Source organism: Homarus americanus, unplaced genomic scaffold (assembly GCF_018991925.1).
Source record: "Homarus americanus isolate GMGI-L3 unplaced genomic scaffold, GMGI_Hamer_2.0 scaffold57935, whole genome shotgun sequence".
NCBI lineage: Eukaryota > Metazoa > Arthropoda > Malacostraca > Decapoda > Nephropidae > Homarus > Homarus americanus.
In genome coordinates this window covers 23,660-40,639 of record NW_024742869.1, presented here as the reverse complement: position 1 = coordinate 40,639, position 16,980 = coordinate 23,660, and the positions used below count along the sequence as shown (strand labels likewise).

The 16,980-nt window shown below is 38.6% G+C and overlaps 1 protein-coding gene across 1 annotated transcript in view; it reads left to right on the top strand.

Annotated features, from left to right (window-relative positions):
- Nucleotides 1-560: 560 nt before the first annotated feature.
- LOC121877070 (tetratricopeptide repeat protein 39C-like) overlaps nt 561-16,980 on the top strand; it is a gene marked incomplete at its 5' end in the record, with an annotated part of 31,877 nt that continues 15,457 nt past the window's right edge. The window contains 5 exon segments of the mRNA XM_042382699.1: nt 561-840; nt 1,149-1,295; nt 1,723-1,936; nt 9,637-9,880; nt 13,043-13,246. Coding sequence (XP_042238633.1) covers nt 601-840; nt 1,149-1,295; nt 1,723-1,936; nt 9,637-9,880; nt 13,043-13,246 — 1,049 coding nt within the window.

Sequence of the window (16,980 nt, the reverse complement as noted above, 5' to 3'; positions counted from 1 at the left end):
AGGCTGTGGGCTCGTAACACTCGTCTTGCCCGCAGTGCCCACCGTTTCTCTGTGGATGTCAGTCACACTAGAATAACCCGTTATAGTACATCCTTCTTTCCTCACACAACCAAACTGTGGAATGCTCTGCCTCACTGTCTCACTTCAAAAAGCTGTAGATTACAGTAATCTTTTTCTTTACTCTTATTTTTTCCCCCTAGGCCCCATTTTGGGTCAATGGCCTGTGCCCGGGTGGGCTATTCCCCGTAAAAAAAAGAAAAAGTTAAGAAGAATGTGGGTGTATGACTGCAAGGGAAGGTGCAGTGGCTGATGTTTGGTTAAGGTCAACCATATCTTTATTATTAATCCTACTCTTTGTGGAAAGAGAAAGAATAAAATAATTCTTGAATTAATATGATTTGTATTTCATGAAGACCAATGAGGATCAGGTTTATAAAATACAGAACAAAGAAAGATTTATTTTGCTTCTATAAAGAAAAATATTTTGGTTTCTTGGGTCTTGGCCAGAAGTCATTTTTGTCTTGTATTTTAGATCAAGTTATTTACATTTTTTGTTTCAGGTTTAGTGATGGGTTGATCTTTGGAAGAGGGAGGTACAAGATGTGTTCTGCAGGAGGAAACAGCAACACTAGTGGGGGAGGAGACAAGGGAGATGGAAGAGGTGCAGAAGCAGAGAGTGGGAGTGGACAGAGTCTGGGACCAGAGGAGTACACCAGACTGGCCCGTGATGGTATTCAACTGATGCTCAACAACAGATTCACCGAGGCAGAAGAACTCTTCCGTCACCACACACAAGATAATCTCCACATGGCAATGGGCCACTGTTACCTCACCTTTATGGTAGGCTGTGACAGCAGTCAATATTAGATTTTCAGATTTTCTCTTTTGTTTTAATCTGAATCTGAGTAGACATTTGTAGTCTTGCTTATTATTGTTTTTTAATTGACATCTGTAACTGTTTGTGTTTTATCCCCTATTAAAGTTTGGAGTATATACTTTCTTCATACTGTAATGTATTACCTTGGGCTTAGGAGACTATACAGAGGCAAATTCATCATTGCAAGGAAAGAATTATAGCAAATGTTACTTTATTAGTTTACTGCATAGGTACAATATGTATATAAATAATTCTTGTGTATTTATTTTAGAATGCAGTCATGTCTTTTGAGGAGGAGAAGGTGACATACAGCATGGAAACACTACGGAGCATGGAGAGGAGGTGTGGCGGAGGAGAAAATGGATGGTTCTCCTCTGTTAAGAGCATTGTCATGGGGTCAAGGAATGGCCAAGAACAGGTGTGTCATTTACAGATATTGGCTGCTGTGTGGGTTACAGTACACATACGTATATTGTTTCTTATTTTAATTTTCATTGTAAAATGTAGTTTCTGCAGTATCTTGTCAGAGAAGGAAAACACTATATATATATATATATATATATATATATATATATATATATATATATATATATATATATATATATATATATATATATATATATATATATATATATATATATATATATATATATATATATATATATATATATATATATATATATATACACACACATACATATACAGTATATATATTACAGTATTAAGGAATAATAGTATCATCACCATACACCAAATTCTAAGTTTGTTGTTTTTTATTATTTTGGTTGCCTTCCAACTTTTCTGTTTATTGCATTTTTAGTTTACCCCTGTCATTCCATCATTAGGGAGAGGAACCAGGCTCACAGCTGGAGCAGCAGGTGATTCTAGCTGACTGTCAGGTACTTCTGGCCATCCTCACATTCCTCCAACAAGAGATTGGTTCATACGTCAAAGGAGGTTGGGTGTTACGCAAAGCATGGAAGGTCTATGAGCATGCTTACACCAAGGTCAAGAGATTGTATAAGCAAACATTTGGTGAAGCCCAAGATGTGCCTCCTAGTAAGTAACTTACCAACAACTTGTCCATTTTTAATCGTAGTTATAATATACAAGAGGTCCCTGACTTACGGCACTCAAAATACGAACGGGGTTAAACTTGAAATTTACAGTACGTATATTATTTGCCTGATGACATATTTTTTTACTTTCGTTTACTGTATTTTGTCATTCTGTTTCTTCTTTTGTCTTAAATTAAGTGATTTTAGATGTATACTGTATAAGGACTTAGGCTATGATATAGTGGGATTTTAAATTGTTTTGTAAGTATGGTATGCATATAGCATGTGTTCCGACTTTGGAACATCCTCAGGAACAGAACTCATTTGTTACCCAGGGACCCCCTGTACAGGTATAGAACTGTAATCAGTTTTTCTACCAAGGGTGGGGGAGGGGGTAAGGGTTATGATTGCCCCTTCAATTGAACTTAAGGTGAGATACCCATTGAACTTGATAGGTGACATTTAAAAAATTACATATATTTTACCAACAGAAAGTTTAAACAAACTCATTTAAGAAATGAAATTGCCTTAGGTTCAATCCTTGGGTCAGATGTAAGATGTGTTATCACTAAATAATGCAGATTTTTACAGGTACTCCAGTTTCTTCCTCTCCTAAAACTGGACAATGGCGGTCATACTAAAAAACAGACTAGTAAGCTGAAAACTGGTGGGATTGAAATATTTATAAAAAAATTTATGTCTAACTGTTGACTGCAGTACAATACTGATGCTGTGACTGGCAGTACCGTGCTGCAGCTGTAAGGTGTTACACCTGTACCTATATTGGTGGTGTTACATAAAATTTCAAGTGTAATTTAATTTTTTTTTATTGAAAATATTGTACTCTGTATGATTATTTTGTTTGGAGAGCAATACAATTTGAAAACAAGTGCAGGGCATCCTGGCTTAACGTCGGGGTTATGTTCCTGAAAACGCGACATTAAGCAGATCAATTTTCCCCATAAGAAATAGATAAAATACGGGAGTTACGTTCCTGAACCTCCCTTTGCCCCATGAAAAAAGTTACATATACAGAAAATTATTACCATTTCTATAGAGAATAGTATATAGAACTACAGTACTAAGTTTATATTGGTACTCACTGATGGACGGAGGTGGTAGAGCGAGTGTGTGGTGAGAAGTGGAGCGAAGGAGGAGGATGGCGGGAGTGGAGGAGGAGGGTGGGAGCAGAGAAGGGCGGGAGAGGAGGGTGGTAGCGGAGAAGGGCGGGAGAGGAGGGTGGTGAGTCACTGAGACTGCAGCTGTCTCCTCCCCCTGCTCTGACTGGGGTTCTTCTCCCGCTGGTTGCTCCTCCTCGGCTGCCGGCTGTTGTGAAGAAGCTCGTGCCGTCCCGTGACGAAAAAATGAACCCAGTGTTGACTGCTTGGTGCTACTCATCTTCTTCTCCTTACAGATTTCGGTGTAGCAACCAAGACTGTTCTCAATGCTGCATTGAACTTTTGAGCTACGTTCTCTGTTTGGGTCATCATCTTGAAGCATTTGCATTGCTTGCTGGAACATGTTCAACGATTCTGCCAACCTCTTTGAAGTTAGCGTTCGTTGAGCTGCCTCTTCGTCGTCTTCAACGGGACTGTGTTCTGTTAATTGTTGCAGATCTTCGTTGGTGAGCTCTTCTGTATGGGATGCCAGGACGTTCTCAATATCCTCTGATTCCAGCTCATCAAAGCCTGCCTGTCTAGCCAAGCTGAGGATATCCCTATTCACAGCTGGGCTTAAGTTCGTGAATCCCGTAAAACTGTTGACGCACTCGGGCTACAGTTTATGCCACACACCATTCAGGCAACTTTCTGAAACCTCTTCCTATGCCTTGCCAATGTTGTCAATTGCATGAAGAATGTTGAAGCCGCGCCAATATTCTCGGATCGTTGGTTTATTTTCTCCGTCTGTAGCCTTGAGCAGCTGGGCCTTGGTACTGCGTAAATAATACTCCTTGAGGGCGGCGCTGACGCCTTGGTCCATAGGCTGCATCAGTGCTCTTGTGTTGGGAGGCAGGAATACAACTTTTACACTGTCGTGCAAGTAGTCGAGATTGGGAGGATGAGGTGGAGCATTGTCAAGGATCAGAAGAATTTTGAAGTTAGGTTCTCCTTGGCACAGTATTCTTTCAGTGTAGGGATGGCATACACGTTTAACAACTATGGCGCCAGTTATCCATGCCTTTTTGTTTGCCTTGTAAATGACAGGAAGGTGATCCTCAGAGTAACCTTTCAGGGCCCGTGGGTTGGCAGCGCGAGAAATCATCACAGGCTTCAGCTTGAAGTCACCGGCGGCGTTTGCGCCAAGCAGCAGCATCAAGCGGTCTTTTGCTGCTTTAAAATGTGGTGCTCTTTTCTCCTCCTTGGTGATATAGGTCCTCTCAGGCATCCTCTTCCAAAAGAGACCAGTCTCATCCACATTGAAGAATTTGCTTCAGTGAGTAGCCTCCTTGCTGGATAATGTTTGAATTCTGGCGGGAATGTCTCGGCAGCAACCGTATCTGAACTGGCAGCTTCACCAGTCATCTTAATATTGTGGAAGTTATGACGATGCTTAAATCGTTGAAACCATCTTCGGCTGGCCGTAAAGATCTCTTCCTTCGCTCCTTCACCCTCTTCTGTCTTTAAGTCGTCAAACAGGGATCTGGCCTTATGCTGGATAACCATAAGGCTCACAGGGGCATTGCATTGATTCTGGTCCTCCATATACATTGCCAGCATCTTTTCCACCTTCTCTATCACAGTGCTTCTAGTATGAGTCGTCTTTGTAGCACTCAAAGAAGAACCACTTACAGCACTAACATTAACCTTGTCAACGTTGGTCTGGATAGTACGCACTGTTCTGGGGGTTAGACCAAGCACAGCGGCTATGTCCATAGCACGTTCCCCTTTTTCAAAACGGGTTAACACAGTACCTCCATTTTTGTAGCAAGGGTAATGGTCTTACGTTGCCTCTTCACTACACTAGCATTAGTAGCACTTGATAGGCACTTGGAAGCCATTTCGAATGGTTAGAGTACAGTTTTAGAGCAAAAACACTTAAGCACGCACGAATGATGTGAAGTCGTAACAGAGACTGGCTTGGCGTCGCTTGGGGGCACTGTGACGTTCCGCGAGTGAGGGCACCGAGCCGAGAGAGCGTAGCGCGGCCAGAGAAGAGCGGGTGATGCGCCGTAGAAAGTAGTCCGGGACGACGCAAAACAAAGTAGTATCGGATTACCGGGACGTTTAACAAATTTTTGGTCTCTAAAGTTCAGCGACATAATACTGAAACAATGTTAAGCGAGGACTTGCTGTAATTTGTACAGTATATATGAGTTTAAAAAAAAATTCAACTTCAGGATCATACATCTGTTGGTAAAGTGTAAAAGCTTCTGCTTCAGCCCAAACAGATGAGCCACCACCGAACTTCAGTCTTATTTGAAATTTTGCTGTATTTTATTTTAATTTTACAATTATTGTTTTGTTTTATGCAGTGACTATTGCTTGAAAATAATAAAATATAGTAGAATTAAGTCTGGCCAAATGAGCAACTTCATTTTGGTTGAACATGCTGTTAATTTGAAAGTTAATTACAGGGTAGGAGGTTCCTAGATATTGCCGTAAATTGGGAGTTGCCTGTCGATGGAGTGCAGTACAGGGTATTGTATAAGAGAGAAGAGAGAATCAACCAGTAAAATTAGACTGGTGTTGATGTGTTCATTGAGAAAGATGGTTTTATTGGAGAGAACTGAAAAGTGGATACTGCAATGAGAGGGACAAGGCTGACATGCTGTTGTTAAGTGGTAAATTGAGAGGATGGGAAGGTGATTAAGAGTCTAGAAGGAGCCGGTCAGGAGATCAAGAAAAGACCAAAGTTAAGGTGGAGGAGACTTGGTTGAGAGAGAGATGCAAAACATTGGGCTGAAGATGGAAGAAATTAGTGGAGGCAGATCTGAAAAGCTGATCACCTAAGCTTTGGAATGGCTAGATGGCAGAAGGTTTTTATGTGCACACATTTGGTAATTATGTTCTGTGTTTAAGTAACCCAATTAATCATTAGCCACACTGTACTGTCAATGTTTAATCTGTAAAGAATTAAGTGCATCATATATATATAATGCATTCGCATTTATCATTCAGTCCATCAACAACTAGAATGAACTTTATTTCAGGTATATATAGTAATATGAAATTATACACATAGATATTGAGATGGTGGAAATTAAACCAGTATTCTGTGGGATGCTCATTGTTCCTTTTGTCTAATACAGGTTGAACTTTGGTTTAACAGCCACTGGATTTACTGGCAACTTGCATTTAACAGTAAAATTTATAAATCCTCTACCTGCTGCAATGCTCCCGTGGCGCTGCGGTTGGTTTGTTTTGGCATTGAAGTCCAGCCGGTGCTGTGCTCATGTGATAATTTTAAATTTTGTATTACTTTTTTGCATCAATTATGACATCTAAGCAGCCAAAAAAGCCTACCGGAGTTGCGAGTGACCCAAAGAAGAAAAATGGTTTCCCTGAACATTGTGCAGAAGCTTTAAATATTACATAAACTAGACAGTGTAGTGCAGGGGTTTCAAACTCATTTGCCAAGGCGGGCCAGATTTAATATGAGTACATAGTATGCGGGCCAAGTAACATAATTATGAGCACTTCGCAATCACCTCTTAGGTGATTAGTATGACAAAAACAAACAAACAAATCAAGTGTTTACTTACCTTGATCAATCTTATTGTTTGCTGCTGCTGCTTCCTGATAATTGGCACCTCTTGGTATGGACCAGTGCATCAAAGTTTGGCACTAACGACTGAGCTGTAGCAAACTTCAGTATTGAATTAAGGTGCGCACCAGTAAGTTGAGACCAAAGCCGAGACTTGTTCAAGTTCATCACAGAAAAGAGTTGTTCACAGACTTATGTACTTCCGAACATTGACATAATTTTTGAGGCAAAACATTTAATCCTGGGATAATTTGGTCCAAAATATTGATAAAATGTGCCAACATCAACACTCGAAAACTTGTTCCGCAACACAGAATCACACTGGAGCTCAATTAATTCTAACTGAAAACGTTCTGGTACCTCATTAACACCAACAGAGAATGGGTCCTGAAAAATGAAAAAATCCTTCTCAAGTCTTTTAAAGTCAGCAAATCTTTCTTGGAATTCATTCATTAATTTGGAAATCTTGATGCAGTACTTTTTTGTGTTGATATCAGCTTGAAACTCAGGTGTGCCTTGCAGGGACCTCAAGGTCGGAAAGTGAGAAAGATTACTCTTTGATAGTTGCCGTTCAAAAAGCTGAAGTTTCACCTCAAAGGCACGAATGCAGTCATAAAACTGTCACCAATTTATTGAGTCCTTGCATTTTTGTATTCAAGTAATTTAAGTTCTGTAATATTCACCATGAAAGTTAGATCTTGAACCCATTCATTATCTTTCAGTTCATGCAAATCCCTTCCTTTCTGTTCCATAAACATCTGTATTTCACTGCGCAATTCATAAAATCGCTTCAGTACGACTCCCTGACTTAACCAGCGAACATCAGTGTGATATGGCAGTCCGTTTGTGTTCTCATTTTCCTCCAATAAGCAGTTGAACTGTCTGTGGTTCAGACCTTTCGTGCGTATGAAGTTCAGTCTTTATAACAACATCCATGACATTATCCATCTTTAATGTTTTACTACACAACACTTCTTTATGTATAATACAATGCACATTATAAATTTGGTGGTTCGAGTTCACAGCTATTAGTTTTTCCTTTAGTTTTGTTGCCACGCCAGCTTTTCTACTCACCATTTGTGGTGCTCCATCTGTAGCCAGACTCACAGTTTGTGCCCAGTCATCACCTAATTTATCCAGTGCCCCTACCAAACCCACAAAGATGTCATCACCTGTTGTTGTTCCTTTCATTGGTACCAGTTTCACAAATTCTTCTGTTACCTGCATATTTTCATCCACACCACGTATAAAAACTGCAAGTTGTGCTACATCATTTACATCGGTACTTTCATCAACTGCAACTGAAAATACAGTAAAGGACTCACCTTTGTCTTTGAGTTTACTATTAATATTCTCTGATAATTCACCAATTCTTTCTGCAACAAGTCTTATTGTTCTTTCATTGGTAATGTTGATTGAGTATTTTGTTCTAGGAAACAGCAGACTATTTTATTCAGCTAAGGGATACACTCACTATTTAGTTTTAGCTCCTCAAGGTAAAGCTAGAGCAGCAAATGGGCCGCGGGCCGCATGCAAGAGTGTGTCTGGCCGCAATTTTGACACCCCTGGTGTAGTGTCTGTTCGTCACCTTTGTGAAATCTATGGAGGGAGTGACGACAACTCTACCACCACCTGCTCAGTAGCCCACGTTCCCTTTATAACAACAGTCTGCAATTCATCATAATTCCCATATTATTTGGGTTCCTATGGTGCTGGGTTAATAAAACCTTATTGAAAAATAATTCATTTCCCCCAAAATCCCACACTCCATCCCAGGTGAGCTAATGTGTCATAGTATATTTTCAGTCTCGTGTTTACAGAGCGGTAACACTGACCCACTCTTAATATTAGTGTTGCCAGCACTTGCCATCTCTCAAGCACTGTTATTATCATTGTTCAAGAGGGTTGGTTCTTACTCATTATAAATATTAACACCATCTCTGAAACATTTATCATTTTTAACCTAAAATATTATGACATTAATCTTGTTAGCTTGGTGCAATGGTTTTGTCAGTGACACTCGCCCTATACAGTACAGGGGGTCCCGCAAATTTGTGGATTTTTATTTCACGGTCTTCTATTATTCGCGCATGACACTCTGGATGTACCCAAGAATGTCTGTGGGTAGTTTTAAAGTTGCTGGCATTTTTGCGGCTGGGACAGGGAGCCATTCGTTTTAGAGACAGTGATTTCCTTTACCTGTATTGTAATATGTGTGCATGTGTGTGTAGACACACACACATGCAAAGCACATACAAGTAAATAATAATGGGAAAATACTCTCACAAATAATCAGAAACAAATTTTCCGGAAAATTACGGATTTGGGAAAGATTTTCCGAGTGGCACATTTTCCAGAAAATTCTGAGAAAATTTTCTTGATACCCGGATAATTCTGGGAATGGGGCAGTTTTTTCCAGGTTTGAAAGGTGAAAATCAAGCGCAGTTTCTGGAACTTCCGAGAACATTTTTCCGTTACCCGGAAAATTCTGGGATGAGGGAGTTTTTTCCGGCTTTGAGAGAGTCGTCTCGTTACCCGGAAATCTCTCATTCTCTGAAGTGCTCTGCATCAATTGTTCCGGCTAACGGGGATATCACTATACAATCGGAAACAAATTTATTAAAAATGTGACAGTTTACCCTCAAGTCCTTGCTTTAATAAGTAAAGCACGGACTTGAGGGTAGACTCACATTTTTAATAAAAAAATTTCTGATTATTTGTGAGAGTATTTTCCCATTGCTATTTATTTGTATGTGTTTTGTGTGTGTCCACACACACACACACACACACACACATACATATATACAATACAGGTAAAAGAAATAATTGTCCTAAGGGCAAACATATAAAGGGAATACTGTATACATTTTTTTGTACACAAGTAAAAATGTCCCCCCCCCCCCCTTTGGTCAGATATCATAGGGACTCTATATGAATACTGTACATGTATACTGTACCTGTATACTATTTATAGCACTTACTGTGTTCACATTTCAGGCAGTCCAACAGAGGAATACCATAGTTCTTTGCACACAAACACAGATGATCTAAAGAGTCCTGGGTCCTGGTCAGTTGGTCCCACTGGAGTGCCAGGCCCAGCTGAAGACTCTTCAGAGTCAAGTCATCACTCCGCCCCATCATCATCCTCGACCTCGACCCTGGGCCTTCGTATTCCTCTTTCCAAGTCTGTACCCAACCTGAAGGGGTTCCTCTACTCAAACAATAAACATCAACCCAAGAGGTAAGATCCCACTGGTCAACATAAAAAAAAAATTCTCATGGTTCTGGATCAAAACAGTCTGATTCTAGTGTAATTGTATGTGCTGAACTCAATTATGACATTCGTGTAGCTGTATCAGGCTCAGTTTTCCAGAACCAGCATATCTATATATTTAGTGTACCATGCTATTCATACAGTAATTTATATGCTCATTGGCTCCACTTATGCAATTATTTTGTCCTGATTTGTGCTTTTTTGTTTGTTTCAGTTTGCTGATTCATGATATTGCATATCTACACCTGCATGATTTGTAATTACTCTGAAATTAACAAAACATGGAACGTCGCAAGTGTGTGAACGGTGCTGACAGTTTTTGCTACATATGTGGTGCCTTCACTCCTGGTAGCCTCAAGAAACCAATCACAAAAGCTGTTCGACTGAACTACAAAAGTTACTTCAAATGTCATTTGGGTGACCAAGACAAGAAATGGGCACCTCATGTAGCCTGTAAGTCTTGTGTTAACCACCTGAGCGAGTGGATGTGTGGTAAACGAAGTTCTGGAGTGCCATTTGCTGTACCAATGATATGGCGTGAACCTAAAGACCACAGTAGTGACTGCTAATTCTGTCTCACAAATATTAAGGGAATAAAAATCAAGACACGAGGCAAGGTACAGTACCCCAATATTGCTTCTGCAATCCGACCAGTACCGCACAGTGCTGAACTTCCAGTCCCAAATCCACCGACTGAACAAGAATTGAGTGATTCCGATTTTACCTCTACCTCAATGGAAAACAACTACCAGGATGACTCTGAAAATACCAAGCCTAAACTATTTACTCAAGAAGCGCTTCATGATCTCATCAGGGACCTAAACTTGTCAAAAGAAAAGGCTGAAGTTTTGGGATCCAGACTAAAGCAGCGTAACCTGCTAGAAGATGGAGTGCATATCACTACAGCGCGTTACCGATATAGACAGCTGTCTGCATTTTTCAAGATGGCAAATAACCTTTGTTATTGCGAGGACGCAGTATCTCTCATGCAACAACTCTGCAAGTCTGAAACATACAAGACAGAGGATTGGAGGCTGTTTATAGACTCAGGAAAAGACTCTCTGAAAGCTGTTCTTTTACACAATGGCAATCGGCTTCCATCTGTCCCAATAGCACACGCAACAAAAATGACTGAGAGCTATGAAACAATGAAAATTCTGTTGGCCGCTATAGAGTATGAGAAACACCAGTGGAAGATATGTGGCGATCTCAAAGTCATCAGTTTACTACTGGGCCTTCAGAGTGGCTACACAAAGCACATGTGCTTTTTGTGCTTGTGGAACAGCAGAGCTGATGCAGAGCACTATGTGAGAAAGGATTGGCTGACAAGACCAAGAGATGCGCCTGGAAGGTTTAACTGTGCTCACAATCCGCTTGTAGATCCAGAAAAGATATTTTTGCCTCCACTGCATCTAAAGCTCGGTTTGGCTAAAAATTTCATCAAAGCTATGGATCAATTCGGTGCTGGGACTCTATACTTATCTCAGAAACTAGGTGGTGTGGTTTCCGAAGCCAAGTTGAAAGCAGGTGTCTTGAATGGACCACAAATTCGTATACTAGTTAATGATAGCGAATTCACCAAAACATTGAACCCACTGGAGAAAAAAGCATGGGAATCATTTGTCAATGTGTCAAAGAATTTTCTTGGAAACTATCGTGCTGACAACTACAAAGAAATCGTAACAACCATGCTTCAGAATTATCATGCATTGGGAGCAAGGATGTCCTTGAAATTGCATTTTTTCCACTCTCATATTGAATTTTTCCCAGGTAACCTTGGAGACGTTAGTGATGAACACGGCGAAAGATTTCATCAAGATATCGCCATAATGGAGAGCAGATATCAGGGACAATTCAGTCCTAACATGATGGGCGACTATTGCTGGACACTGCAACGAGAAGAGAGCAAGCTGTACAAGAGAAAGAGTAAAGTTCAGAAGCACTTTTAGAACTTCATATTTTGTCATTATAAAGGATTTGAACTTATGTTTTTTGGTACAATTTTTTATGAGCTTATCTGTGATAGGTTTAAAATTGTATCTTGCATGACGCGATAATGTTACTATATTTACTATTTTTTTTATTCTTTAAGAAAGTAGGTCTGATGGTAGAATGAAACATCCAATTAATATTCATTAATATGAAATTAGTCATGAAAGCACAGTCACATGAGATAATCTCATCTTTTGCACGACATGTGATGGAATATTAAATATTTGTACCTATTGATTTTTTTATAAAACCTGGTCTGATAGAACAAAACAAATATCAGATTCGAATTCAGCAATATGAAATTAGTTGTGTGAGCATGATCTCATATGTGAACCATTTTGGCTGTTGACCAGTGAATTATCAATGTCAGTGTAAGTGGTGTGTGGTTTGAGAAATTTAAGAATGACTGTGAAGGATGTTGTATGTACGTAATATCTCCGTCAGACGGAACTCTCCAATAACTGAAATTGAAATTGGCTTGTAAGTTTTCCGGAAAATTCCGGGTTTGGGAACGATTTTCTGAGAGTAAATTCAGGCGCATTTTCTAAAAATTCTTGGAAAAATTCCAGACATTCCAAATTTTTTCCTGGGTTTGGGAGCAAATTCAGAGGATGAAATAATGTGTAATTCTGGAAAGTTATGGAAACTCCAACTTTTTCTTTTCCTAGTTTGGGAGCAAATTCCAAGGATGAAATAATGTACACTTTCCGGAAAATTCTGATCAACTTTTCCCAGTACCCGGAAAAGTTCCGGAGATGGAGGATTTTTCCGGGTTTGAAAGAGTCGTCCTGTTACCCGGATATCTCTCATTCCCGGAAGTGCTCTGCACAAATTGTTCTGGCTAATGGGGATATCACTATTCAGAGTGTACTGTATGTAATTTGTAGTGTATAAATTTTGAGAATTGTAAAGGTGATTGTATGGAAATTATTTGTGTGCCGTGGGGTGTCTGTATGGATGTATGGAGTCAAATGTTTATTAAGAAGAATGTGAATATATGTTGTGAAGTTACAGGAAGAAGTTTTAGAGAATATACTAAAGTCTTTTATGAACATTTACATACCTTAGTGAACTTTCCCACTTATACCAATTTACAGCATACGATATATCTGATTTTAATTCTTATTTTTGTTTCAGTCGGCCTTTACCTCCTGATATGGTGTCTCGACTGATGGCGTCTGTAAGTTTTGGATATGGCTTGTTCCAGCTTTGTATGTCTCTCCTACCTCCATCTCTGTTGCGGCTTGTTCACGTACTTGGATTACAGGGTGACAGATTGGCTGGACTCTCTGCCCTTATGTTTACACGCAAGTCACATGACATGAGAGCTCCCTTAGCTACGTAAGTTGCTGGAAATGGTACGCTGTGTATATGTAGTACATAATTTTATGTATAGTGATCCCTCGGTTAACGAACGGATCGATTAACGAAATTTCGGTTAACGAATTAGCTCTCGTAAGGATCTTCAATTCGGTTAACGAACAAAACTTCGATTAACGAAATCCTTACGACAAACACATTTTGTTGTGAGTATCAGCTGATCGGCTAGTCCGCCAATACAGTAATCTGTTCTATGTTTACATTCGTTTCCAGTGGAGTAAATATAAAGAAGGTTGTGTTCTTGAAAATTTTGGCATTTTTTATATTAAAATTATTGGTCAATCTAAAATTTAGCCATCCAACTCTGTCTACATAAAGTTTTTCAACTAATATTTTTGGCTCGATATATGTAACTTTATTCATTTATTGAAACTCATTTACATTCACACACTGTCCTAAAGGCAAAGCTGTACTGTACATGTAATCAAAATAATGTACAAAATGAGTACTAAAATTTTTGTCTTGCGCAAACTATCACATGTTTTCATTCAAATTAATCACTATCTTATAAGAATTCCAGCAATGTAAATTATATTCTCCCCGGTCACTTCTGTGACATTTTATAAGCAAAAAAAAACAAAAACTCAATCTAAAGGACATAAATAAACAAATAAATACTTCACTAGACCTTCGGCGCCAACTGTCAAGCATGTCACTGTCACCTCCCCTCCCCCCCCTCCTACTTCCAGCAAGGGTTTGGTTGTTATACAGGAGGCTTTAAGTTTTAATCTTATATAATATCACAGACTAAAGTTAGGAGAATATAATTTTCATTGCTGGAACCCTTGCAAGACAGCGAATAATTTGAATATAAATGTCATATATTTTGCACGAGATAAAAATTTTAGTACATTAGTGTACTGTTGTACATCTTAATAATGTACAGTTTTTCAACTGTATTTCTGGGTAGATTTGCATAAATTTCTTCATTTATTTTTATTCATTTACATGCACACACCATACTAAAAGAAACGTAAAAGAAATAAATGACCTAAGTGCAAACCTGTACTGTACATGTACTAAATGATTACGGTACTAAAATTTTTATGTCTAGTGCAATTTATAGCTTGTTTATATTCAAATTAATCACTATCTTACAAGAATCCCAGCAATGTAAAGTATATTCTCCCTGGTCATTTCACTGGCATTTTATAAGAGAGAAGCTTAGTCACTTAAGGACTGTTAAATAAACACACGAGACCTTCGACTCCAACTGTCAAACATACCATCTCACCCCCATCTGCCCAGTCAGGGTTTTAGGCTTGCAGTTTTTATCTTATATAATATCACAGACTAGAGTTAGGAGAATATATATGCATTGCTGAAATCCTTGCAAGACAACGAATAATTTGAATATAAACGTCATATTTTACACAAGAGATAAAAATTAATCACCTGTATCACATTACAGTAGTGATCTAAGAGTAAGAGCGTATATGTACGTACAGTGGTCCCTTGGTTAACGAGCACAATTCGTTCCAAAAGGTTGCTCGTTAACCGAAAAATTCAGTAATCAAAACCATTGTTTCAATGGGTTTTTGTGTAATTGGTTCCAGATCACCGAAAATTACATACAAATGAAAAATAAATGCAGTAAAGTACACTTACTTTGAGGTGTGCATGTAGAAGGTTGATGATGAGAATTAGAATGGTGTAATTCAAGATTATTTTCTTTAAATCAACACTGCACTGCGCTATATATTATCAATATGTAAAATATATTTCAAAATGATCAATAATTTGACTGGAAACAGAAAAAAAGCATTTATGTTGAAGAGTATCAAACAAGATGTTTCTTCCTCTGAACCTGTAAACAAACTGACGCCAAGCTTGGTGTGTTGAGTGGCTGTTTGGCACGCATAAAACTAGTTCCTGTACTTCAATTATGTTCAGTAATTGTTAAAATGACTAAAAAATTTAATATACAACTTTTAAAATGATTGAATAGTACAACTTTCTTGATATTTACTAAAATGGTAAGGAATTTAAGCCCTAGAACCGATTACTGTATTGGCGGACTAATACGACAGCTAGTGAGCAAGCAAAAACATGTTGAGGGGCGCTCGTAAGGAATTCGTTAATCGAGGGAGTGCTCGTTAACCGAAGTGAAGAATCTTATGGAAGGTAATGCGTTAACCAAAATTTCGTTAACCGAGGCTCTCGTTACCCGAGGGATCACTGTATATATATATAGTGGTCCCTCGGTTAACGAACACAATTCGTTCCAGAAGGTCGTTCGTTAACCGAAAATTTCGTTAACCGAATCCATTGTTTCAATGGGATATTGGGTAATTGGTTCCAGCTCACCGAAAAGTACATATAAAGTAAAAAAAAAAAAGTGCAGTAAAGTACACTTACTTTGAGGTGTGTATGTAGAAGGCTCCTGGTTGATGATGATGATGGGAATTAGAAGTGAGGGTGGAGGAGAAGGGAGAAGAGAAGGAAGTGGGAATGGAGGAGAAATCACCTTCTTTGGACCCATGCTTCATGCCTCATTTCACCAATAAAATTTTAAGTTCACAAGGTGTAATTCAAGATTATTTTCTTTAAATCAACACTGCACTATATATTATCAATATGTTAACTAAAGTTGAGAATGACCAATAATTTAAATGAAAAATGCAAAAATATTCAAGACACCAACAAAATAGGTACTCTCTCCACTGAAAACAAAGCCGGACTGACGCCTGGTGACCGACCCACGCATCTGATGGGCGCACAACAAACTAGTTCCCTGTACTGCATATATTATCAATATGTTAAATACATGTTGAAATGACGAATAATTTTAATATAAAACATTAAAAAAATATTAAAAAGATTAAATTTATTGATATTTAATCCATTGGAAACGAATTTAAACTTGGAACAGATTCCTGAATTGGCAGACTGGGCCATCAGCTGATTCTCATATCAAACTGGTATGTTAGTTCCCTCTACAGTACTGCATATATTATCAATATTTAATGTTAAAATGACTAATAATTTTAATATAAAACATTCAAAATGTTAAAAAGCTCAACTTAAATGATGTTTAATCCTTTGGAAACGAATTTAAACTTAGAACAGATTACTGAATTGGCAGACTGGGCCATAAGCTGACCAACTGATGCTCACAACAAAACGTTATTTTCGTAAGGATTTCGTTTACCGAGGGACCACTGTATAGTGATTTAAGGGCGATTTAGGGGAATTTTTGGAGTGTTTCTGACTTTGTGTTTTTGGCTTTAATCTGTATGTACTTTTCTGTGAGCTGGAACCAATTACCCAATATCCCATTGAAATAATGGATTCGGTTAACAAAATTTTTTTTCGGTTAACGAACGACTGTGGAACGAATTGCGTTCGTTAACCAAGGGACCACTGTAATGTTATTTACTAGCATGCTGAGTGTGTTTGGATCTCAATATTTTCTGTTTTTCCTGTACTGTACCTATACACACTACAACCCTGCTAATTTGACAAAAAAGGGCTCTGGGTCACTTGAAATACCGAAAAATCCGAATTAACAGAGTTCGCAGCATTTTGACAGTACAGTAAACCCTTGCCATTCGCAAGGGATAGGTTTCCCAAAAATGGCTCGAATTGGCGCAAATAGCCACTTATATAATACCTTAGTGCACTAATATACAGGTATACCTATACTGTGTATGAGAAACTTAAGTCAGTACTGTACTGTACTTACATAAGTAGGT